Raw genomic sequence first — 24,785 nt, 5'->3', positions numbered from 1 at the left:
TCATCCAGTACATCATTGCTCATGATGTACTCTGCATATAAGTTAAATAAGCAGGGTGACAATATACAGCCACGATATACTCTTTTCCCAATTTTGAACAAGTCTGTTGTTCCTTGCCCAGTTCTAACTGTTGTCATACTATTCTTAATTGAAAATTATTAAATTAAATTTTATTTGAATTTAATAGAAGAAAAAGGAAATAAAACTGAAGGAACTGATGACCTTCCAACAAAATTTTTTTTCATGGTAAAAGACGCATATCCTTTTTTCTAAAAGTATCTCTTTAGAATTAAGGAAAGCTCATGGAATTAAACAACTTGGGTCATTATATTTTTTAACCATATGGTTGATATGTAGACAGCATCTATTCCTTTCTTGGACTTCCCTCATGGCTCAGCAGTAAAGAATCCACCTGCCAATACAGAAAATGTGGGTTTGATCCCTGAGTTGCGGTGGGAAGATTCCCTGGAGAAAGAAATAGTAACCCACTCCATAATCCTTGCCTGAGAAGCCCTATGGACAGAGGAGCGTGGCAGGCTGCAGTCCATGGGGGTTACAAAAATGTCAGATACCATTCATTCACTAAACAACAGCTTCTTTCTTGCTTTGCAATATAAGGAAATCAGCTCACTTCTAACACCACTCCCTCTTCTATTTTCTAACTCCAAATTTGCGTTTCATCTATTATTAATTTATATTTTCAAGGTTTATAATATTCACTTTACACAGTTGCTTAGTTTTACATCTACAGTTAAATAAATTCAATGTTTTCCACCATACCTTTTGTGATGCTTCTGGGTTCCCACATCCTTTAATTTGGTTCATCTCTTAACTGGTTAGACTTGACTGTCAAGTAATTTTTAAAAAGGATCACTGGGTTCATTTTCTTCCAGAATTCACACATGCTTAAAATTACTCATCTGATGTCTTTGCTTTTTAAGGACAATTTGAAAATTTGGCTGGGTATAAAATTATTGGGACACAATATTCTTGCTTTAGAACTTGTTCCACTGTCTTCTGGCATTGAACATTGCTGTGGAAAAGTCCAAGTACAAACTTTTTTTTTTTTTTAATATTCACTCATAGTTGGCTTGCATTTTTCTGACTGGATGTTCATAAAGTTCCTAATTTAGCTTTGGAAATTAGTAGCCTCAGTAGATTTTATCTTGGAGTAGAGCTCTTTCAATTTGAAACACAGCATGTCCTTTTCATCTGCAGATTCAAGTAACTCCAGATTTCAGGAAACTTCTCTCTCTCTCTCTCTCTCTCATTCTTTATTCATGTTTTTTTTCCTGTTGCCCTCATTCTTTTCTTCAGGATTTCTAATTATGCACAGTTGGTTTCTCCTTTGTTTCTCTGATTATTTTCAGCCACATTTCCTCCTCTTCTCCTTTTCCATCTCTTCCTCTTCTTCCTTGTTTTCCTTCTCCTTTTCTTCTTTATTTTTTGCTTTTTAATGGACTCTCATCTCTATAATGGCTTTCTTCTCTTTCATTTCTAGGTACTTCAAGCTTACTTTTATCTTCTTGTCTTGCAATCTTTTCTTTGATTTTTTCTATATTTTTAGGTATTTTTAAAACCGAAGATTGCATTTAGGTAACATATTTAAGATTATGAAGTATACTACCTTGTTTCCTGAGGTAAGCAGTCTTCAAATGTATGTTGCTTTACCCATCACACTCCACATTTATGAAAAGATCTTTAGCTATTTTCCTTCTTATAATTTTATCTTTAAGCATGTCCATCTTTTTCCTAGAGAGTTCAAATTCACTTTGTTTATTACATAGATTTACTCTGCACATTTCATTCTTAACTTTAAGAGCACACACTTACTTAAGTGTGTGTGCACTTAGTTGCTCAGTCATGTCCAACTCTTTGCAACCCATGGACTGTAGCCTGCCAGGCTCCTCTGTTCATGGAATTCTCCAGGCAAGAATACTGGAGTGGGTAGCCATTCACTTCTCCAGGGGATCTTCTTGGCTCAAGGACCTAACCTGGGTCTCCTGCATTGCAGGTGGATCCTTTACCATCTGAGCTACCAGGGAAGCCCTTGAGAGCATATACTTTCCTCAAATTTTTGCACTAAAGATCTGGGGTGGTAAAATTTCTTAAGTCACAAACTCCCTGAATTCCACTCACCAAGGCCATCTTTCTTGGCCATAAGCCTAGACTACTAACCATAAAAATGGCCTGTCTTTAACTCTTTTGGACTCACCTTCTATAGTGCAGAATGAATATCTAAATCACATTTCTCTATCTTACTTGCCTGTGTCCTTAGATCTCATCACTCTAACCAGACGATCATTGGATTTGCATTTAAGAATTGTGACCCTTTCTTTAAGGCGAAACCATATCCTGCCTGAGGTTGGAGGATATATGTGCTGGCTCTCAGCACCCTCCCTTGCTGTAATTCAAACTTCACAATATTTGGCAGATTTCCTCATGGTTTGGGGTTACGGCTATTTCCTTATTTCACTGATGATGGCTTTCCCCTTCTACTTTTCATTTTTTGTCACTGTTGTTGGTGGGTTTTAGTAACAGGGAGTAAAGGCTACTGTTTTTCTGCTGTTTAATCAGAAATCAGAATTTTAAAGATCAGAAGAAACTCAGGAGCTAAGTTTTTACAGCCAATAAGATTGTGTTTCTCTAATTATGTATATGGGTTAAGTACATTTTAATATTCTAATAATGGCTGCACTGTACCACTTCATTTATTTTAATAAACATTTTAGATTTGAAATTCATGGTTCATGCAATCCTATTAATCAGGTTAGATGAGAGCAGAATGCAAATGATGTTATAAGACAGAATCACTAGTTAAGAATGACTGTATATTTCTCATATATATTAAAAAAAAAGAGGGAGAAAAATGCCTGGGATATACTAAGGGCTCAAAATTCATGTTCCCTTCTTTCTATACCTAACAACATATATTCAGTAGGTTAGAGAAGAAGTTAGAATTGTCAACACATCTTTTGCTAGGGCTCCTAGCTGCTTAAATCAAATCCCTTATGACTATACAGTGGAATTGAGAAATAGATTTAAGGGACTAGATCTGATAGACAGAGTGCCTGATGAACTATGAACGGAGGTTCATGACATTGTACAGGAGACAGGAATCAAGACCATCCCCAAGGAAAAGAAATGCAAAAAAGCAAAATGGCTGTCTGAGGAGGCCTTACAAATAGCTGTGAAAAGAAGGGAAGCAAAAAGCAAGGAGAAAAGGAATGATATTCCCATTTGAATGCAGAGTTCCAAAGATTAGCAAGGAGAGATAAGAAAGCCTTCTTCAGCAATCAAAGCAAAGAAATAGAGGAAAACAATAGAATGGGAAAGGCTAGTGATCTCTTCAAGAAAATTAGAGATATCAAGGGAATATTTCATTCAAAGATGGGCTCAATAAAGCACAGAAATGGTATGGACCTAACAGAAGCAGAAGATATTAAGAAGATGTGCCAAGAATACACAGAACTGTACAAAAAAGATCTTCACAACCCAGATAATCACGATGGTGTGATCACTCACATTCACCTAGAGCCAGACATCCTAGAATGCGAAATCAAGTGGGCCTTGGGAAGCATCACTATGAACAAAGCTAGTGGAGGTGATGGAATTCCAGTTGAGCTCTTTCAAATCCTGAAAGATGATGCTGTGAAAGTGCTGCACTCAATATGCCTACAAATTTGGAAAACTCAGCAGTGGCCACAGAACTGGAAAAGGTCAGTTTTCATTCCAATCCCAAAGAAAGGCAATGCCAAAGAATGCTCAAACTACCGCACAATTGCACTCATCTCACACGCTAGTAAAGTAATGTTCAAAATTCTCCAAGCCAGGCTTGAGCAATACGTGAACCGTGAACTTCCAGATGTTCAAGCTGGTTTTAGAAAAGGCAGAGGAACCAGAGATCAAATTGCCAACATCCACTAGATCATGGAAAAAGCAAGAGAGTTCCAGAAAAACATCTGCTGCTGCTGCTGCTAAGTCGCTTCAGTCGTGTCCGACTCTGTGCGACCCCATAGACGGCAGCCCACCAGGCTCTGCCGTCCCTGTTTTATTGACTATGCCAAAGTCTTTGACTGTGTGGATCACAAGAAACTGTGGAAAATTCTGAAAGAGATGGGAATACCAGACCACCTGACCTGCCTCTTGAGAAACCTATATGCAGGTCAGGAAGCAACAGTTAGAACTGGACATGGAACAACAGACGGTTCTAAATAGGAAAAGGAGTACATCAAGGCTGTATATTGTCACCCTGCTTATTTAACTTATTTGCAGAGTACATCATGAGAAATGCTGGGCTGGAGGAAGCACAGGCTGGAATCAGGATTGCCAGGAGAAATATCAATAACCTCAGATATGCAGATGACACCACCCTTATGGCAGAAAGTAAAGAGGAACTAAAATACCTCTTGATGAAAGTGAAAGTGGAGCGTGAAAAAGTTGGCTTAAAGCTCAACATTCAGAAAATGAAGATCATGGCATCTGGTCCCATCACTTCATGGCAAATAGATGGGAAAACAGTGGAAACAGTAGCTGACTTTGTTTTTGGGGGCTCCAAAATCACTGCAGATGGTGATTGCAGCCATGAAATTAAAAGATGCTTACTCCTTGGAAGGAAAGTTATGACCAACCTAGACAGCATGTTCAAAAGCAGAGACATTACTTTGCCAACAAAGGTCCATCTAGTCAAGGCTATGGTTTTTCCAGTAGTCATGTATGGATGTAAGAGTTGGACTATAAAGAAAGCTGAGCGCTGAAGAATTGATGCTTTTGAACTGTGGTGTTGGAGAAGACTCTTGAGAGTCCCTTGGACTGAAAGGAGATCAAACCAGTCCATCCTAAAGGAGATCAGTCCTGAGTGTTCACTGGAAGGACTGATGTTGAAGCTGAAACTCCAATACTTTGGCCACCTGATGGGAAGAGCTGACTCATTTGAAAAGACCCTGATGCTGGGAAAGATTGAGGGCAGGAGGAGAAGGGGACGATAGAGGGTGAGATGGTTGGATGGCATCACCAACTCAATGGACATGGGTTTGGGTAGACTCTGGCAGTTGGTGATGGACAGGGAGGCCTGGCATGCTGCGGTTCATGGTGTCACAAAGAGTCGGACACGACTGAGCAACTGAACTGAACTGAACCAGCTGCCTATTGAGCGTAATGATAAACGAATGCTCTTCTTATTATAATAAGAGCAGGGTGAGATGGATTTAACCTGTCAAGTATTTTGTGCTTCCCAGGTTTACAAATCTTGGAGAACACTTGCTAATTATATACAACTAATAAATCTTTCAAAAAAAAATCTGTGAGGTTGTTTTATTCAGTGTCTCTCTAATAGTCTAGTGGAATATGATGCCAGAACTCTAATTGCAACCCAAATTCTCTTGTTTCTCACACACACTACACAAGGAACTTGAGGCTTAGAGAGCTGTTGACAAACACAATCACACAGTAAAGCTGCTGTTTCCTTCCTGTGCTGTCCTCATGCTATTAGACAATGTGTCCAGTGACGGCTGTTTCAGTACCAGTATCTGCACCAACCTACTAACTCCATTCACAGCCTGTCTCCCAACTGCCTTTGCACTTCCACAAGGTCACACAACTCAGTAAAAAGTTTGGTGGAATGCAAAGTCTGAGAGCTTACAGAACACATCAGTACAATGCAGATACATTGAGTATACTTTTTTTTTTTTTTAAATTTCAACCAAAGAATTAGGCAGAAAGACCTTTAAGAGCTCCTGGGAAAATAATTTACAAATCCCATAAATGCTGTTGGCAGGCTGGTTATTTAGAAAATAACCTCTTCCAAAAGGGTTGAAGCACCACAAATTAAATTTTAAAATGTCAAAGTCATCTGTGATATCCTCTGTACTCCCCAAGAGGCACTGTGTACCATAAAATCACCCCAATTCTGGGCCTGGGATTACAGGTCCTTTCTCCTGAAATCATCAAGTCTTCTTCTCCATGTAAATTAAAAAAATAATAATTGATGACTGACCAACTATGTAGTTGCCAGGTGCTGAGAGACTACAGCAGAACATGACTATAGTCTTGTTTTAAACAGTTGCCAGCTGAGAACTGTAGTGTCTTTCCAAATGTTACACTATATGTATGTGTGCAGTCCCTCAGTCTTCTCCAACTCTTTATAGCCCCATGGACTGTAGCTCCCCAGGCTCCTCTGTTCATGGGATTTTCTAGGCAAGAATACTGGAGTAGGTTGTCATTTCCTTCTCCAAGGGATTTTCCTGACCCAGGGGTCAAACCCATGTTCTTTGTGTCTCCTGCATTGGCATGCAGATTATTTACCACTAGTGCCACCTGGGAAGCCCATTATACTATATATATTTAGCATAGGGTGTGTGTGCGAAGTCACTTCAGTTGCATCCAGCTCTTTGCGACCCCATGGACTGTAGCTGCCAGACTCCCCTGTCCATGGGATACTCCAGGCAAGAATACTGGAGTGGGTTGCCATGCCCTCCTCCAGGGTGTCTTTAAACCCAGGGGTTGAACCGGCGTCCTTTATGTCTCCTGCATTGGCAGGTGGGTGCTTTACCCACTAGCATCACGTGGGAATTTAGCATATTATTGCTTCTGAATTTATCAAGGTAAAGAGCAACACCAGGTAACAATCATATAAGAAATTACACCCGAGGTTATTTGGACACTGTGTTAGTTCTCCAGCACAAAAGCTAGGCAACTTAGGCAACTTCAACAACAGAAATTTGCGATCTTACAGTTCTGAAGGCTAGACATCCCAAACGGAGGTGTTAGCAGGGCTGGTAATTCCTTCTGAGGACTGTGAGGAAGGGCTCCGCCCCAGGCCTTTCTCCTCAGATTGTAGATGACTGTTCTCATGTTCACATGACACACTCCCTCTATATCTGTCTGTCTCCAAATTTTCTACTTTATAAGGGTACCAGTCGGAGAAGGCAATGGCACCCCACTCCAGTACTCTTGCCTGGAAAATCCCATGGACGGAGGAGCCTGGTAGGCTGCAGTCCATGAGGTTGCTAAGAGTCAGACACGACTGAATGACTTCAGTTTCACTTTTCACTTTCATGCACTGGAGAAGGAAATGGCAACCCACTCCAGTGTTCTTGCCTGGAGAATCCCAGGGACGGGGGAGCCTGGTGGGCTGCCGTCTATGGGGTCGCACAGAGTCGGACACGACTGAGGTGACTTAGCAGTACAGTAGCAAAGGGTACCAGTGATGTTGGATTAGGGCCCACACAAATGACCCCATTTTGAGTTGATCACCTCTCTAAAGACACTATCTCTCAATAAGGCTACATATTCTGAGGTACTAGGGGTTAGGACTCCAACATGGGAATTAGATAAGGTGAGACAATTTAATGCACAAAAGACAGTACTGTGGAGTTTTGGTAGAAAGGATCCCCAGACACTACTCTCTTCTCCAAAGTCGCTTGTAAAATGATGCCGTGTTAGTTTAATTATGGGCTTCCCAGGTGGTGCTAGTGGTAAAGAACTTGCCTTCCAACACTGGAGATGCAGCAGACCCGGAATTTGCTCCCTCGGTCAGGAAGATCCCCTGGAGGAGGGCGTGGCAACCCACTCCAGTACTCTTGCCTGGCGAATCCCATGGATAAAGGAGTATGGAGGGCTACAGTCCATGGGTCGCAAAGAGTCAGACACAACTGAAGTGACTTAGCACGCATGCGGTCTAATTATTCACTTTGAGCAACCCTATGGCTTCCTAAAATGAATACTTAAATGGCACTTTCACCAATGGAGATTGCTAGAAGGAGCATCTGATTTTGTTAATCCAGGACAGCTTCTGTCAAGATGCAGTTAAAAAAAATCCTGGATTTTACCTGGATCTTGACAGAAGAGCAAGTAGAAATAATCAGAAACAGAAATACAGATGGCAAATAAAGGTATAAAAGAATTTGGTAATCAAAAATGCAAGTTAGAACAAAATTCATTTGACTACCAAATTGGCAGAACTTTCCAATCTTGTGGTGTTGGCAAGGGCACAGAATAGGGATCTGTTCACATACTTCTCTGGGAGTGGGTTTCAACCAGCTGCTTAACAGTAAAACCTGAACTGCCCCAAATTTAGACTGAGCATACTTAAAATGCTAAAATGCATATTCCTGGGCTCCACTGCTGAGAACATGAACCCATCCATCAGATATGGGGTCCTGTGTCTTTGGACTAGCATGGCGTATGCTGATACAAGCTATCCTCGGGCCACACGTGGGGACAGTGTGCTCTAGACTGTGGGTGGGGCTGGGCAAATCATCTCAGCAATGGGGCTGTGCAGGGTCTGCAGAATGTCTTGTCCAATTAGGTTTAATTAATTGAGAGCAACATTTCAGTGCTAAGACAAAAAGTACCAAGTCATACTTGCTACTGGTGGGCTTTGACGTTGGGTCACAAACAGTTCAGCTTTTACAATATTTATTCTCTTTGGCATAGCAAATCAACTTTTGGAAAAAAAAAAAATCTACCCCAAGGACATAATCAGGTTTTATTCAAAACACTGGTAGGATTACAGAAATTATTTAAAAGTGGGTTCTAAAAATAAGAAAAGGATGAAGCTACTCTTAATAACTTTTCCTTAAAATTCTGGCTCTCAGTAGGAGAACTTAAAAGGGAAGAGCATGCTTGCTTTGGTCCCCATATTCAGGCTTTGTTTTGCAAATGTTTTCTGGTTACCATGGAAACTTCTGGATTTCTCTGTGTAAATGGGAAATTGGGAACCTCGTCTTCCGAAAAAAAATGATTAGTGTGTTCTTTTTATCCTGGTAAGCTCATTGCGTGCTGACAAATTACATTCTGACAGCTCAGTTGTAATCTAAAACATGCCTCTCCGGAGACTCTGAATAATAAAGTATTTCCAGGGATTGACAGTTATTCTTCGTTTATATTTTTATGTATTTGCTTTCAATGAATTCAAGAGATAATCTGAAGTGTTGCATACTTGCTATGCTTTTTAAATAATTCAGAAATGTATCCTCACTTGAAAAATCTGACATGTGTCAATTTGATTACCGCGCTCATGAATTGTGGTGTAAGGAAAGAACATAAGCTTCTGAAATGGTCAGACTTGGAGCTGAAGCCAAGTTCTGTCACCTACTAGCAGTGCGACCTTGTGCAAGCAGTCTAACTCTTTGAGCCTTAGTTTCCATCTATAAAATGAGAGTCAGAAATAATATGTACAAGTATCCACAACAGTGACAAGTCTACCGAGTAGGTTCTTGATAGAACATGGTAGTTATTACCAGAGAAAAAAATAAAAGCAAGCACAGAAACATCCAAAACCTATTAGACTTGGTTTAAAAGCAATCAGGCTTCACACAGGAAAAAAAAAAATGAATAAAATTGTAAAGTAATGCACAACCAGCATTATTAGAATTGGACTTCTCCAGGTTTCAGCTATTTGTACTATTGTGAAACACTCAGTGGTAAATAATAGGAAAAGACTGTCAGAATTTTGTAAGATGAGAACAGAAGAGCTTATACAAAGGAAGCTCAAGGTCCTCAAAACTTTACACAACAATAATCTGAGAAGATGCAGTTGGCTCAAGTTAGAGGCATAACTTTGAAAGCGCAAATTCGCTAACAGGGGCCATGGTGAACCAGGGCCAGGAGCCCTCCCTGACCCATTCAAGGTGAAGGGATGGAATTGTGAGAACAAGGCCTAGCCTCCTCTGGGATGAGTCACTTTAGGAAGACGGTCAGCAAAGAGGCAGGGGTAGGTTTCGCCTCATGTTTTCCAGGAGCATTTATGATCTCCCATTTTTATTTTTCATACTCCGTTGGTGGGCAGGACCCATTTACAGTCTGTACCTCTCAGTTTGCTGTTGATTAAACTATGTATGGAGGAGCAGGATTTTTAGTGAAACATGTTAAATCTTTCATTATTACACTCCCTACTTCTTAATCTGCCTTTATTCCTGTCCCTTCAATTACTGTGACAAATGAGCACAATGGATGACTGCGTGGGCAAAATGTTGAAACAATACACAAATGCAAAACACTGTAAACAACAGAAAATATTCTGAAATTGAAAACTAGGCACAGCTCTCTAAGTGAAAATAGTAATTTAAGGGTCCTTAAATCCATATTATATGTGGCACCTCAAATCAACATTTTTAAGCTAGTCTGTTGAAAAGTACTGATGCAGAACCAGTAAAACAACAATGAAACAAAGGGCCCAGAGCCATGACAGATGTCAACACCTTGTCAACATGACAGATGTCATGCTTTCATTACCTGATTTCCCATTTATCTGTCTTGTATTTAAGGTGGTACATTCCAAGGGGTGAAAATGGGGCAGAAGGAAAGTCACTTGAGGGAGACTTTCTCAGACTACTTTTCCTCCCAGCTTATTGTCTCTTCTGTTGTTTGTCATCAGAGACAGGGTAGAACACAGAACTCAGGGAGCATGGTTTGAAAAGGAAAGTGCCTGTTTCCACACCACCACCACCCAAATCACCAGTAGCGCTTCTTAATTCCTTTCAGTGCAGTGTGACCCTCCATCTCCAATCAGTAACTGGTTGAGGCCCATGACCCATCTGGGTTAATCCTGTCTCCTGCTTATGGTTCCAAGGCAAAATATAGGTGACCAGTTAGGTGTAAATGTCAGATTAGCAATAAATAGCTTTTAGCACAAGAATATCCCCAATATTGCACTGAGGTATACTTCTATCACATACCATGGCAGTGTTCCTGGATCTGCCAACAAGAGCTGCAAATGCATAGAGCACTTCCTATGCTCCAAGTGTTATTCTAAATTCTTCATTAATTCTCTAAACCCATGAAAATCCATGGATAGGTAAACAAATGCTAGTATATGGATGACTGGAGGTTAGGAAGAATAAGCTACATAATTTTAAGTTGCAAAAATTCCTATAATGAAGACTTCGGATGAGTTGTCATGGGCTGGCTGCAAATCAATTTGTATAAAATTTAAAAATACAAAATTAAAAGAGACTAGATTTTAGTCCCTGCTCATTAACTAGCTAAAAGACCTCGAGAAAGTCTCCTCAATTCTCTGGTTCTAGGTTTCCTTTTCCTAAAACATGGGATTTGGATGAGATTATTTTTAAAGTCATTGCTGTCCCCCAGATTCCATTATATTTTACAGTGTGCAAACACAGCTTGCAGAGAAAAGCTTATTACCTCTGCAATCATTCTGTTGGTGTCACCCAAGAAAAGCAGATTCAGAGCTTCTTCCTCTGTGGTCGCCTGATGAAGAGACAAATTTTTCAGGTGGATATTCTGATCAGGGTCCTCCAGGACTGTCACTTTCCTAGGGAAAAAGGAAACAACAGCTTTGAGAAGGAAAAGAACTTCAAGTCTTTCTTACAGGTTTCCTTTTTGAAGGCCGTATGTGTGACGCCTTGAATTTATAAAATCAAGAAGTACACGGGACATCAGACAGTACTAGATTAGCATCCAATACCGACATTCCCCTGGCAGTACTACCAAATAGCTTTGGGGCTGAAAAGTACATTACAAGCTCCTAATTCAAAGGCAGCTTTATTGGGAATCATCAGATCCCCAGAGCATCTGAAAATGCATATTCTTACTGAATTTAAAATGCCCGTGGATAACCTTCTACCTGTGTCAGGAAGCTTGGCTATGCCTCTTTTTTGCCATGTCATAATTCAGTTTCTTACATTAGGTGGTACTGATTTTTCTCTTTCTAATTTTTCCCTTTTGTTCAATTTCATATTACTTCAATCTATGTGACATTTCAAACTGGTTAGCTCACCAATTTAAACACGATGAAAATTGAGGCATTTGTCATCCCTCTGGGAGTTATTCCCTGGTTTTCTTATTAAGGTGAGTTAAAAATTCTCAAGAAGTCTTCTAATAAAATCCTAGTTTATAATTATTATTTTTATGTCCATCAGATATGTTTTTTGACCTTTCTTCTTTTACAACATCACTTTTCCTTCCATTGACTCCTTAGGTTTGGAATTACATTCATTTATTAAAACTCCTCAAGAGACATTTTGGTGCCAACACTGTGTCCTCCCATGTGAATCTTAACACGGTCTCAAGAGCTGGCTTGTCAAAACTCTCCTCAGAGTCCTCTTAGGACTTTCTGGCAACTTCTGGAACACAATTTGGCTAAATTCCTAATAGTCTTTCAAAGGACTACAAATTCAAGCAACAGAATTACTAAAGAGAGTTCCCTGTTACCTCTTGAGTTTTGCCTTCGTGATCATTTTTAAAATTGTTGAGGAAAGGAAATCTGTAATTCACAAGTGTTGCCAAGTGTCTCTCCAGGTGTCTGCACTCACTCACAACAGCAGAACTGATGATGCCAGGAGGTCTGCTGGCATCATCTAGCCTGCCATCATCATCATGCCTCCCTTCAAAGTACCACCAGCAAGTGGACATGTGTCACTCACCTACTGACAAAAACACACTTAGAAAACTTTAAAAGTGAAGATTTTGCAAAGCCCATAAGTTTTCAGCCTTCCCTTCTGTAAGGGGACTCTCTGGATTTTCATATGTAATTTGTGGGCACTTAAAATACTAATTGCAGGAAGAAAGTGTAGTTTTTCCAGCCCATCTGTGACCAATATGTCACTAATAATGCAGCTTGTTGCCAAGTTTTGGACTTCTTTTTGTCTCCTTCAATAATACCAATGAGATGGAAAAAGATCTCTTCCCTTAATGGAAACAAGTGTATTTTATTTATTTTTCAACAAGGCTCATAAGTCAGCTTATTAAAAATGCTTTAAGAGTTAAAGAAAAAAGCTTGGAAAATATGAAGGCATTTTTTAAACTGAAATAGATGAATTGTGCTCTATTTTTAGGAACCCTCTTTATTCCTTAAGCTTTATTTCCACTGTGATTCTTCTGAAATGCTTGAGGTTTGGTAAATGCAATCCCTAGGGATACAAAAGTCAGAATTCCTCCTAAATCTACAGATTCTGCATCTCAAAGGTGAAAGAAGTTAAGTAATATGGGAAGGAAGATAAAAGCATGAAATGAGTGATGAGACAGTACATCAGAAGTGAGAAAAGAGGAGAGTTCTGTCTTTTTCAACATGAAGAAGAAAACAAATTCTTCTACTCTGAGGCAAAGTAACCTGCAATATATGCTGTAAGACCAAGTCAGATACAGAACCATCCTGTGCAAGATCAGAAAAGGGGGAGATGAGGGAGCAGAAAATGATTCAAAGAGGAGGATGCCCACACTCCCTGGGCACAGAAAGGCTCCTTTAATCCAGTCATTCTCACCCTGGCTGCATACAGGACCAGTCTTCGGAACGTAAACCAAACAACACATCAGCACCAGGTGTCCTCTTTAAAGATTTTGATTTGAATATTCAAATCAAATATGGGTGCGGACTGGGTGCCAGAGTCTGTAAAGGCTCCAGGTGATTCTATTGTGCAGCCAAGATTGAGAGTTACTGAGTTCATCTTTAATGACCATACAAGGTGGACAGATGGGAAGGTTTCTGATTTCCTTATAGTTACTTTCCACCCAGCTCCACCTAAGCCCAAAGAGGAGAGTTACTCATCTTACTGGTTGAAGTCACTTTGGGTCATATATCTACTAACAGGCAAGGTCCCTGTGAATTTTAAAAAGCTTGTCCTTCCACAGGAAGTTTCCTTTTTCTACCTCCCTGACCATGCCACTGATGGGTAAACTAAGCCACCCATTAACCACAGCAATAACTAATGCTCAACTGGGGATTATGGATCTTCCTGGACATCCACAGGGTTTACATCATGACTGAGCCAAAAAATCTAAATGTGATGTCATACATAATCTCCTCACCATTACCTCACTGAAATTTAAAAAAAAAAAAAAAAAAGGGCAGAAAACCAGCATGCACAGAATTCTAAAAGTGTTCAACCTTTTAGATAACCTGAATGGCTCACTGATTTAGGTTACATTTACAAAGAATAGTAGAAGCATAATATAGGAAGTATGGAATGTCAACAGCAGCATTTGGCTAAATCGCTCAGAGCCTCTGATCTGCAATGTCCTGCAGAAGCATTATGCTTCTATATTTACTTCCGGGTGCTTGTCCAGCTGTGTCACTTTGATCACAATTTGCATGTGCTTCAATTTTTCTGCATAGAAATCTCAGTCGTCTTTTGTAACTCATCACCATGTAATTTCTCTGACTCTTTTCTGATTTTTCACTTGAGCTTAGCCAAAAGGATGAGAAGCGACTCTTTTCTGGTTCTGTTTCCCTCACTATTTGCTTATTTTTGCCCACTGAGGTTTTGAAAAGTAAATAAAAAGACAGGTTGGTGTCTAGTTTAGTTTGGCTTCTCTCAGGGTTCTCTCCCTGCTCCAGGCTCATCTGCGGGCACCCTTTAATAAGAAGGCTCTGCCTCTGGCATCTTTCTGGAATCTTCTGTGGTGCAACTTTCTCCAATCAGGGTCTCCCTTGCCAGTTCTTCTCCTCAGATTCTTTCCTGGTTTCTGCCCAATCCCTTGGGCATGAGGCTTTGGACTTTCCCTTATTGCCCTGCCTGCTCTTATTGAAAATTCCTTTTGCACTCACCCTCACAACCCACGTGTCAGCCCCACCCACTCATACACTTTGCTCAGAGAAGCATGGCCTGAGCTGGGGGTACTTCTTCTTACCTAAATTGGTTAATCTGGGGGTGAGGATGTTTTAAACTCTGCTGTTGGTGGAGAATTTTTCAAAGTCAGAGGAAATAAGAACCATTAGCAAAAGTTTCTTATTAAGTTGCTTCCTTCCCTGCCCCCACCCCCAACTCCCCAGCTCTCTCACAAATCAATAGCTATTTCCTGAATCCTTAGTCCACTACTCCGTTCTGGCTATAATTTTCATAGCTTGAAAGAGGGCTTTATTGGAGTTTCTTAAATAAACATCTTAATTCCAAGATGGAAACCCCCCAAACTATTTATATGATTCTCTTTGAAAGGGCCTGTGAATAGTTTTCTCTACAAAATGTTTCTAAAATGTTTAGATTTTGAGCAAGAAGTCCCTGATAGCCTTAACTTGGACCCCTAAGTGGAAAAGTTCTGCTAAGTACACTCAGCCTGTTTAATGATGGGGAAGAAGCAAGCTTTGTGTTTTCTCTGTAAACAGAGAATCTTTTCCATTTGGCTAAGTAGTTGGAATTTTTAGGCTTTCTAACTGACTGGAAGACATATAAGGAGCATGGCCAAGCTCTTGTTCCCAATAATGGAAGCCATCAATGGGAGAACCCTCCCCACTCTCCATCCCACCTCCACGACATTCCAGTACCACCAACTTGCTGAACAGGGACTTTCCAGGAGTTATTACAATGAATCTGGTTTCTCACTTTCGTGTGATAGACAAATACTGCTATGGTGATTTCTATTTTTTTTCTTTTTTTTTTTTTACTTGCAGGGCCCCACGTATTGGTACAGGCCTTGCACTCCACAATGGCACCATGTTCAAGACGTTGCAATCCACATCCTGTGCCTGCAGATTTATTAGGACACATGCTGGTCGCGGGCAGTTAACTGTCTTCTAACAAAACCAGCATATTACAACAATTTTCCAAAAGATGGCAGGGGTGCCTTTGAATAATCACAGGAAGGTGCCATACAGACAAGAGGGAGCCCTGTCTAGTCACCTTGACTTTGAAGAGTATCAATATCAAGAGCAGAGGGGCCTCATAAAAATGGGAGGGTATCCATGAGGCTCTTTTAAATAACTGAAAGTATCTCACAGGTTGTAAACACAGCCCTGCTATTCATTTCAGTAAAGAGAAAATTCTACAGTTTCGTGTTTTTCAACCTCCTTCCCTCTCACCCCACCCAACCCATTTTCAGCAGCTCTCCACAGGCAAGATTTGGGGGAAGGGAGGATACACATTTTTAGGAGAAGTATGTAAGAGGAGCCCTCCTTCCTGCATTTAAACACTTTCAAAGGTAGACTTTCTTCAGATTGACTAAAAATCTCAAATATTTCTTCTGTTATAAAATATAAGTAATTGAAACATACCACATAAGAAAGTTTTACGAATGTGCAATAAATTTTTCTGTTGATCTTAATCTAGATAGATTGGGCTAAAAGGATACTTTTTCTATTTAACCACTATTAAGATATTTTGAAAACTCTTCCTAATATCTTGAAAAAGGTATCTTTTCTTTCTCATTTTATCTAATATTATACTTTCTTACTGATAAGGAATATATAGCCAATCACATGACACTTTAGGTTGAGTTATTTATTTTAGCCTACAAAGCACCAGGTTCTCAACCAAATATTTAAGGAAGATGTTAAACCAACTATCTACAATTTTGTTCAAAAGAGAGAAGGAAATACTTCCTAACTCATACTATGAGGCCAGCATTACACTTATACCAAAACCAGACAGAGACATAATGAGAAAACAAAACTCTAGACCATATCTCTCATTAATATAGATGTAAAAATCCTCAATAAAGTATTAGCTAATCAAATCCAACAATGTATAAAAAAATTATACCCATGACTAAGTGGGATTATCTCAGATATATAAGGTTGGTTCAACATTCGAATATCAGTCAATACAATCCATCATATCAATGAACTGAAAAAGAAAATCACACATAATCATATTAATAGATGCTGAACAAACATTTGAAAAATTCAACACCCATTCATGACAAAAAACTCAGTAAACTAGGAATAGAGAGGATCCTTCTCAACCTGATAATCTACAAAAAAACCTACAGCTAACATCATAGTTAATGGTGAGAAACTCAAAGCTTTCCTAGTAATATCAGGTACAAGGTTAGGCTATCCCCTCTCATCATTCCTTTACAACATTATACTGGAAGTCCTTCTTAGTGAAATAATTTAAGAAAAGAAAATAAAAGCTATACAGATTGGGAAAAAAAAAACACACAAAGATGTCTTTGCTCACAGATGACATGCAGAAAACCTGAAAGAACTGATTAAAAAAACTCCTGAAACTAATAAGTGATTATAACAACACTGCAGGATACAAAGTTAACATACAAAAATCAATTGTTTTCCTATATAACAGCAATTAACAAGTGGAATTTGAAATTAAAAACACAAAGCCATTTACCTTAGCACTTAAAAAATGAAATGTTTAGATATAAATCTAACAAAATATGCCCACCATTTATAGGAGAAAAATTACAAGATTCTAATGAGAGAAATCAAAAAACTAAATAAATGCAAGGTTTTCCATGTTCATGGATAGGAAGACTCAGTCCCGTCCAGATGTGACTTCTTTCCAACTTGATATACATATGCAATGAAACCCCAATAATCCCAGCACATTATTTTGTGTATATTAACAAAATGATTCTGATGTTTATATGGAGAGGCAAAAGACCCAGAATAGCAAAAACAAAATTTAATGAGAACAAAGTTGGAGGACCAACACTACCCAACTTCAAGACTTACTATAAAGCTGTAGTAATTAAGATAGTGTAGTATTGATGACTGCAGCCATGAAATTAAAAGACGCTTACTCCTTGGAAGGAAAGTTATGACCAACCTAGATAGCATATTCAAAAGCAGAGACATTACTTTGCCAACTAAGGTTTGTCTAGTCAAGGCTATGGTTTTTCCAGTGGTCATGTATGGATGTGAGAGTTGGACTGTGAAGAAGGCTGAGCGCCGAAGAATTGATGCTTTTGAACTGTGGTGTTGGAGAAGACTCTTGAGAGTCCCTTGGACTGCAAGGAGATTCAACCAGTCCATTCTCAAGGAGATCAGCCCTGGGATTTCTTTGGAAGGAATGATGCTAAAGCTGAAACTCCAGTACTTTGGCCACCTCATGCAAAGAGTTGACTCATTGGAAAAGACTCTGATGCTGGGAGGGATTGGGGGCAGGAGGAGAAGGGGACGACAGAGGATGAGATGGCTGGATGGCATCACTGACTCGATGGACGTGAGTCTCAGTGAACTCCGGAGTTGGTGATGGACAGGGAGGCCTGGCGTGCTGCGATTCATGGGGTTGCAAAGAGTCGGACACGACTGAGCGACTGATCTGATCTAATCTGAGTATTGATGAAACCATATGTAAATTGATCAGTGAAATGGAACATAGAATTCAGAAACAGACTCATGTAACTACAGTCAGCTGATCTTTCACAAAGATATCAAGGCGATGTAATGGCGCAAAGACAATCTCTTCAAAAAGTGGTTCTAGAACAACTGGACCTCCACACACAAAGAAATGAATCCAGACACAGACTTCATACCACTCATAAAAATTAACTCAAAATGAATTACAGACCTAAATGTAAAATGCAAAACTATAAAACTCCTAGAAGGTAACACAGAAGAAAACCCAGATGGCCTTGGGTATGGTGACATCTTTTTGGATACAACACTAAAGACATGATCCTTGAAGGAAATAATTGATCATCATTAAAATTAAAAACTTATGTTCTGCAAAAGACAATGTCTGAAGACGTAGAAAATAAGCCACAGACTGGAAGAAAACATTTGCAAAAGACACATCCGGTAAAGGACTGGTATCCAAACTATACAAATAACACTTAAAGCTCAACGATAAGAAAACAAGTAACCCAATTTAAAAATGGGCCAAAAACCTTAACAGACACCTCACGAAAGAAGATGTACAGATGGCAAATAAGCATATGAAAAGATGTTCCATGTCGCGTGTCATCGGGAAAATGGAAATGTAAAAAATAATGAGATACCAGTACACACCTATTAAAATGGCCAAAATCCAGGACACTAAAAACGTCAAATGCTGGGATGTAAAGCAACAAGAATGCTCATCTATTGTTGGTGGAAATGCAAAAATGGTACAGCCATTTTGGTAGTTTCTCAAAAAACTAAACTATTCCTATCAACCCCAAACTTAGAAGCAACCAAGATGCCCTTCACCTAATGGATAAACTTTAGTACAAACAAACAATGGGATACTATTCAGTGCTAAAAAGAAATGAACTATCAAGCCATGAAAAAACACGGAGGACCCTTAAATGCATATTACTAAGTGAAAGAAATGAGTCTGAAAGAGCTATATACGGAATGATTCCAACACTGTGACATTTTGGGAAAGGCAAAACTATGGAGATAATAAAAAGAGATAATAAAAAGATTAGTGGTTGCCAGGGGTGGAGGTATGGGGTAGCGATGAGTAGGCAGAGTGCAGAGGATTCAAAGTCAGTAAAAACACTGTGTATTATCGTGATGGGTGCATGTCATTATGAATTTGTCCAAACTTGTGGAATGTTCAACACCAAGAGTGAAAATCTATGACAAATTATGGACTCTGGGTTATTTTGATGTGTCTGTGTATGTCCATTCTTGGTAACAAGCATGTCATTTTGGTGAGTGATGCTGGTAATGGGACAGGCCATGTGTGTGTGTGAGGAGGAGACATAAGGGACATCTCTGTACCTTCCTCTCAGTTTTGTTGTGAACCTAAAACTAAATACTTTATCAAGAAAAAAAAAAGGTCCAAACTGAAAGCTGCTGCTGCTAAGTCGCTTCAGTCGTGTCCGACTTTGTGCAACCCCATAGAGAGCAGCCCACCAGGCTCCTCTGTCCCTGGGATTCTCCAGGCAAGAACACTGGAGTGGGTTGCCATTTCCTTCTCCAATGCAGGAAAGTGAAAAGTCAAAGTGAAGTTGCTTAGTCGTGTCCGACTCTTAGCAACCCCATGAATCGCGGCACACCAGGCCTCCCTGTCCATCACCAACTCCCGGAGTTCACTCAGACTCACATCCATCAAGTCAGTGATGCCATCCAGCTATCTCATCCTCTGTCATCCCCTTCTCCTCCTGCCCCCAATCCCTCCCAGCATCAGAGTCTTTTCCAATGAGTCAGCTCTTCCCATGAGGTGGCCAAAGTACTGGAGTTTTAGCTTTAGCATCATTCCTTCCAAAGAAATCCCAGGGCTGATCTCCTTCAGAATGGACTGGTTGGATCTCCTTGCGGTCCAAGGGACTCTCAAGAGTCTTCTCCAACACCACAGTTCAAAAACATCAATTCTTCAGCGCTCAGTCTTCTTCACAGTCCAACTCTCACATCCATACATGACCACTGGAAAAACCATAGCCTTGACTAGACGGATCTTTGTTGACAAAGTAATGTCTCTGCTTTTGAATATGCTATCTAGGTTGGTCATAACTTTCCTTCCAAGGAGTAAGCATCTTTTAATTTCATGGCTGCAGTCACCATCTGCAGTGATTTTGGAGCCCAGAAAAATAAAGTCTGACACTGTTTCCACTGTTTCCCCATCTATTTCCCATGAAGTGGTGGGACCGGATGCCATGATCTTCGTTTTCTGAATGTTGAGCTTTAAGCCAACTTCTTCACTCTCCACTTTCACTTTCATCAGGAGGCTTTTGAGTTCCTCTTCACTTTCTGCCATAAGGATGGTGTCATCTGCATATCTGAGGTTATTGATATTTCTCCCAGCAATCTTGATTCCAGCTTGTGCTTCTTCCAGTCCAGCGTTTCGCATGATGTACTCTGCATATAAGTTAAATAAACAGGGTGACAATATACAGCCTTGACGAACTCCTTTTCCTATTTGGAACCAATCTGTTGTTCCATGTCCAGATCTAACTGTTGCTTCCTGACCTGCATACAGGTTTCTCAAGAGGCAGGTCAGGTGGTCTGGTATTCCCATCTCTTTCAGAATTTTCCACAGTTCATTGTGATACACACAGTCAAAGGCTTTGGCATAGTCAATAAAGCAGAAATAGATGTTCTTCTGGAACTCTCTTGCTTTTTCCATGATCCAGAGGATGTTGGCAATTTGATCTCTGGTTCCTCTGCCTTTTCTAAAACCAGCTTGAACATCTGGAAGTTCACGGTTCACATATTGCTGAAGCCTGGCTTGGAGAATTTTCAGCATTACTTTACTAGCGTGTGAGATGAGTGCAATTGTGTGGTAGTTTGAGCATTCTTTGGCATTGCCTTTCTTTGGGATTGGAATGAAAACTGACCTTTCCAGTCCTGTGGCCACTGCCGAGTTTTCCAAATTTGCAGGCATAGTGAGTGCAGCACTTTCACAGCATCATCTTTCAGGATTTGAAATAGCTCAACTGGAATTCCATCACCTCCACTAGCTTTGTTCGTAGTGATGCTTTCTAAGGCCCACTTGACTTCACATTCCAGGATGTCTGGCTCTAGGTCAGTGATCACACCATTGTGATTATCTGGGTCATGAAGATCTTTTTTGTACAGTTCTTCTGTGTATTCTTGCCACCTCTTCTTAATATCTTCTGCTTGTTAGGTCCATACCATTTCTGTCCTTTATCGAGCCCATCTTTACATGAAGTGTTCCTTTGGTATCTCTGATTTTCTTGAAGAGATCCCTAGTCTTTCCCATTCTATTGTTTTCCTCTATTTCTTTGCATTGATCGCTGAAGAAGGCTTTATTCTTTGGAACTCTGCATTCAGATGGTTATATCTTTCCTTTTCTCCTTTGCTTTTTGCTTCTCTTCTTTTCACAGCTATTTGTAAGGCCTCCCCAGACAGCCATTTTGCTTTTTTGCATTTCTTTTCTATGGGAATGGTCTTGATCCCTGTCTCCTGTACAATGTCATGAACCTCAGTCCATAGTTCATCAGGCACTCTATCAGATCTAGGCCCTTAAATCTATTTCTCACTTCCACTGTATAATCATAAGGGATTTGATTTAGGTAATACCTAAATGGTCTAGTGGTTTTCTCCACTTTCTTCAATTTAAGTCTGAATTTGGCAATAAGGAGTTCATGGTCTGAGCCACAGTCAGCCCCTGGTCTTGTTTTTGCTGACTGTATAGAGCTTCTCCATCTTTGGCTGCAAAGAATATAATCAATCTGATTTCGGTGTTGACCATCTGGTGATGTCCATGTGTAGAGTCTTCTCTTGTGTTGTTGGAAGAGGGTGTTTGTTATGACCAGTGCATTTTCTTGGCAAAACTCTATTTGTCTTTGCCCTGCTTAACTGCGTAGTCCAAGGCCAAATTTGTCTGTTACTCCAGGTGTTTCTTGACTTCCTACTTTTGCATTCCAGTCCCCTATAATGAAAAGGACATCTTTTTTGGGTGTTAGTTCAGAAAGGTCTTGTAGGTCTTCATAGAACCATACAATATACCCTGTAGCTTTTTTTTTTGTACATAGTAGTTTGTACCTCTTAATCCCCAAAGCTGCGAAATATCCTGAGTTACGGTTGTGATGAATTCTTGTCTTGATATCCACATTAACTTCTTTCTTTTCAATTGGTAAACATCCTTTCCTTAATACCATCATTATTATTTCTAGTGATCATATTATTAGACTTGAACTCTGGTCTTTTGATTTCCCCAAGAACTTAATCAACCACCTAAGCTAACTGTACTACCACAAGTCTGGCATTGCAGAGGTGCCAGCAACCTGTATATGATTTATCCCTTGTCTGAAGAGGAACAAAATGGAAATGAGTCATTTAATGTACATCAGTCCCCTACATATGAACTAATTCTGCTCTAAGAGTATGTCTGTAAGTCCAAAAAAAATTAGCCAAGGTACCCAACTAATACAGTCAGCTATATAGTACTGTGTAATAGGTTTATAATACTCTTCACACAAATAATACCTAAAAAACAAAAACAAAATATAAAGAGAACACTTCAAATCTTACAATACAGTACTTTGAAAAGTACAGTGGTATAGCGCAAGAGCTGGCATCCAGGGGCTGGCATCAAGGCAAGAAGAGTTACCGACTGGAGGAGGCAGAGGAGGTGCGAGAGGGTGGTGCTGAAGGATCGTCCCCAACAGGAGATGGAGGGCGAGCTGCAACGTCACTCATGCCTGACGCTGATGGCACAGGTTCTGGTTCCTCGCTGGATTCAACTCTATCTACTCTCTTGAAAAAACGATCTAGTGATGTCTGGGTGCGTGCGTGCTAAATCGCTTCAGTCATGTCCGACTCTTTGCGACCCTATGGACTGTAGCCCATAGTAGCCGGTAGTAGCTGTTTTTTTTCTTGTCACAGACGACTGCATTCTGAACGGCTGCTACAGCGCTTGTGTACCATTCTACCTTCGGGTCTTGTGCCTCGAAAACTAGCAGAGCCTCTCAAATAAAGAAAACCCCCTTGCGTTTCCTGCATCGTTAATCTCTTCGGTTCTTCAGTTACTTCTTCCTCTTGTCCCGCTTTGTCCTTTATCTGGGCCTCCATTTCCATCAGGTCTTCATTAGTAAGCTCCTCATGTTGCACAGCAAGGAGTTCAATGAAGTTGTCCTCTTGCAGAACTAGCTTCAGCTTCTCGCTGAGGGTCACTAAGTCACTGAAGACCTTTTTGGACTTCTCATCCACCTTCTCAAGTCCATGCAAACTGTGAGCAAACTGCAGGCAAAGGTTCTTCCAAACCCCATTCATGGTGATGGCCCTAACCTCATGTCAATCAGTCAATATTTTTTGTGGCCTTGTAGATGTTATAGTCTTTCCAAAATTGTTGTGAGGTTGTTCCTGATTCATCACTCGCCTTTACTGTCTGACGACAAGTGTGACGTACATAATATTTCCTGAAAGTTGCTACAGCTTCTTGGTCCATAGATTGGATGAGTGATGCAGTATTTGGTGGCAGATGCACTACTTTGACCTTGGGATGAAAGTCATCCATGGATGGGGGTACCCCAAACATTGTCAAGCAGCAAAAGAATGTTGAGTGGGATGTCCTTCTCCAAGCAATATTTCTCTACCTCTAGGATAAAGTGGTGGAAAAAACCAGTCTGGGAAAATGACCTGTATAACCCAGCTTTGGAGTTAACAGGAAGAGACTTGTGCAGCTATGTTTTTAGGGCTCTTGTGTTTTCTGAACAGTAAACTAAGAGTGACTTCAGTTTCATATTGCTGGAAGCATTGCCACCAAACAACAGAGCTAGTCTATCCTTTGCTGCTTTATAGCCTGGCATCCCTGGTAGCTCAGACAGTAAAGTGTATGCCTACAATGTAGGAGACCCGGGTTCAGTCTCTGGGTCAGGAAGATCCCCTGGAGAAGGAAATGGCAACCCTCTCCAGTATTCATGCCTGGAAAATCCTATGGACTGAGGAGCCTGGTGGGCTACATCCATGGGGTCGCAAAGAGTTGGACATGACTGAGCAACTTCACTCACTCACTCAGCCTGGCATCAAGTTTTCCTCCTTACTGCTGTAACTTCAGTCTGGCATCCTCTTCCAATACAGTCCTGTCTCACCCACATTAAAAACGTGCTCCGGTAAACACACACCTTCATCAAAAATTTCTCAAAGCATGTCAGGAAATTCCCAGGCAGCTATTGTATATGCACTCACCATCTCGCCACTTACTTTTACGTTAAAAAGGTTGACTATAGCCTTGAATGGATGAAACCAGCCATGGCTGGCTTTAAAGCCATGGCACCCTCTGATTCTTTGCCATGTTTCTTCTTCAGTTCAGTTCAGTTCAGTCGCTCAGTCATGTCTGACTCTTTGCGACCCCAAGGCCTGCAGCATGCCAGGCATCCCCCGTCCATCATCGACTCCTGGAGCTTACTCAAACTCATGTCCATAGAGTCAGTGATGCCATCCAATCATCTCATTCTCTGTCATCCCCTTCTCCTCCTGCCTTCAGTCTTTCCCAGCATCAGGGTCTTTTCAAATGAGTCAGTTCTTCACATCAGGTGGCCAAAGTATTAAGAGTTTCAGCTTCAGCATCAGTCCGTTCAATGAATATGCAGGACTGATCTCCTTTAGCATGGACTGGTTGGATCTCCTTGCTGTCCAAGGCACTCTCAAGAATCTTCTCCAGCACCACAGTTCAAAAGCATCAATTCTTCAGTGCTCAGCTTTCCTTATGGTGCAACACTGACAGCCGTACATGACCACTGGAAAAACCATAGCTTTG

The 24,785-nt window shown here is 40.4% G+C and overlaps 1 protein-coding gene across 1 annotated transcript in view; it reads right to left on the bottom strand.

Moving 5' to 3' along the window:
* Positions 1–24,785, bottom strand: part of KIF6 (kinesin family member 6) — a 417,441-nt gene that overhangs the window by 274,929 nt on the left and 117,727 nt on the right. Inside the window, 1 exon segment of the mRNA XM_055574416.1 lies at positions 11,146–11,275. Coding sequence (XP_055430391.1) covers positions 11,146–11,275 — 130 coding nt within the window.

This window comes from Bubalus kerabau, chromosome 3 (genome assembly GCF_029407905.1).
Source record: "Bubalus kerabau isolate K-KA32 ecotype Philippines breed swamp buffalo chromosome 3, PCC_UOA_SB_1v2, whole genome shotgun sequence".
Classification (NCBI taxonomy): Eukaryota; Metazoa; Chordata; class Mammalia; order Artiodactyla; family Bovidae; genus Bubalus; species Bubalus kerabau.
This window is presented reverse-complemented; position numbering and strand designations above follow the sequence as displayed.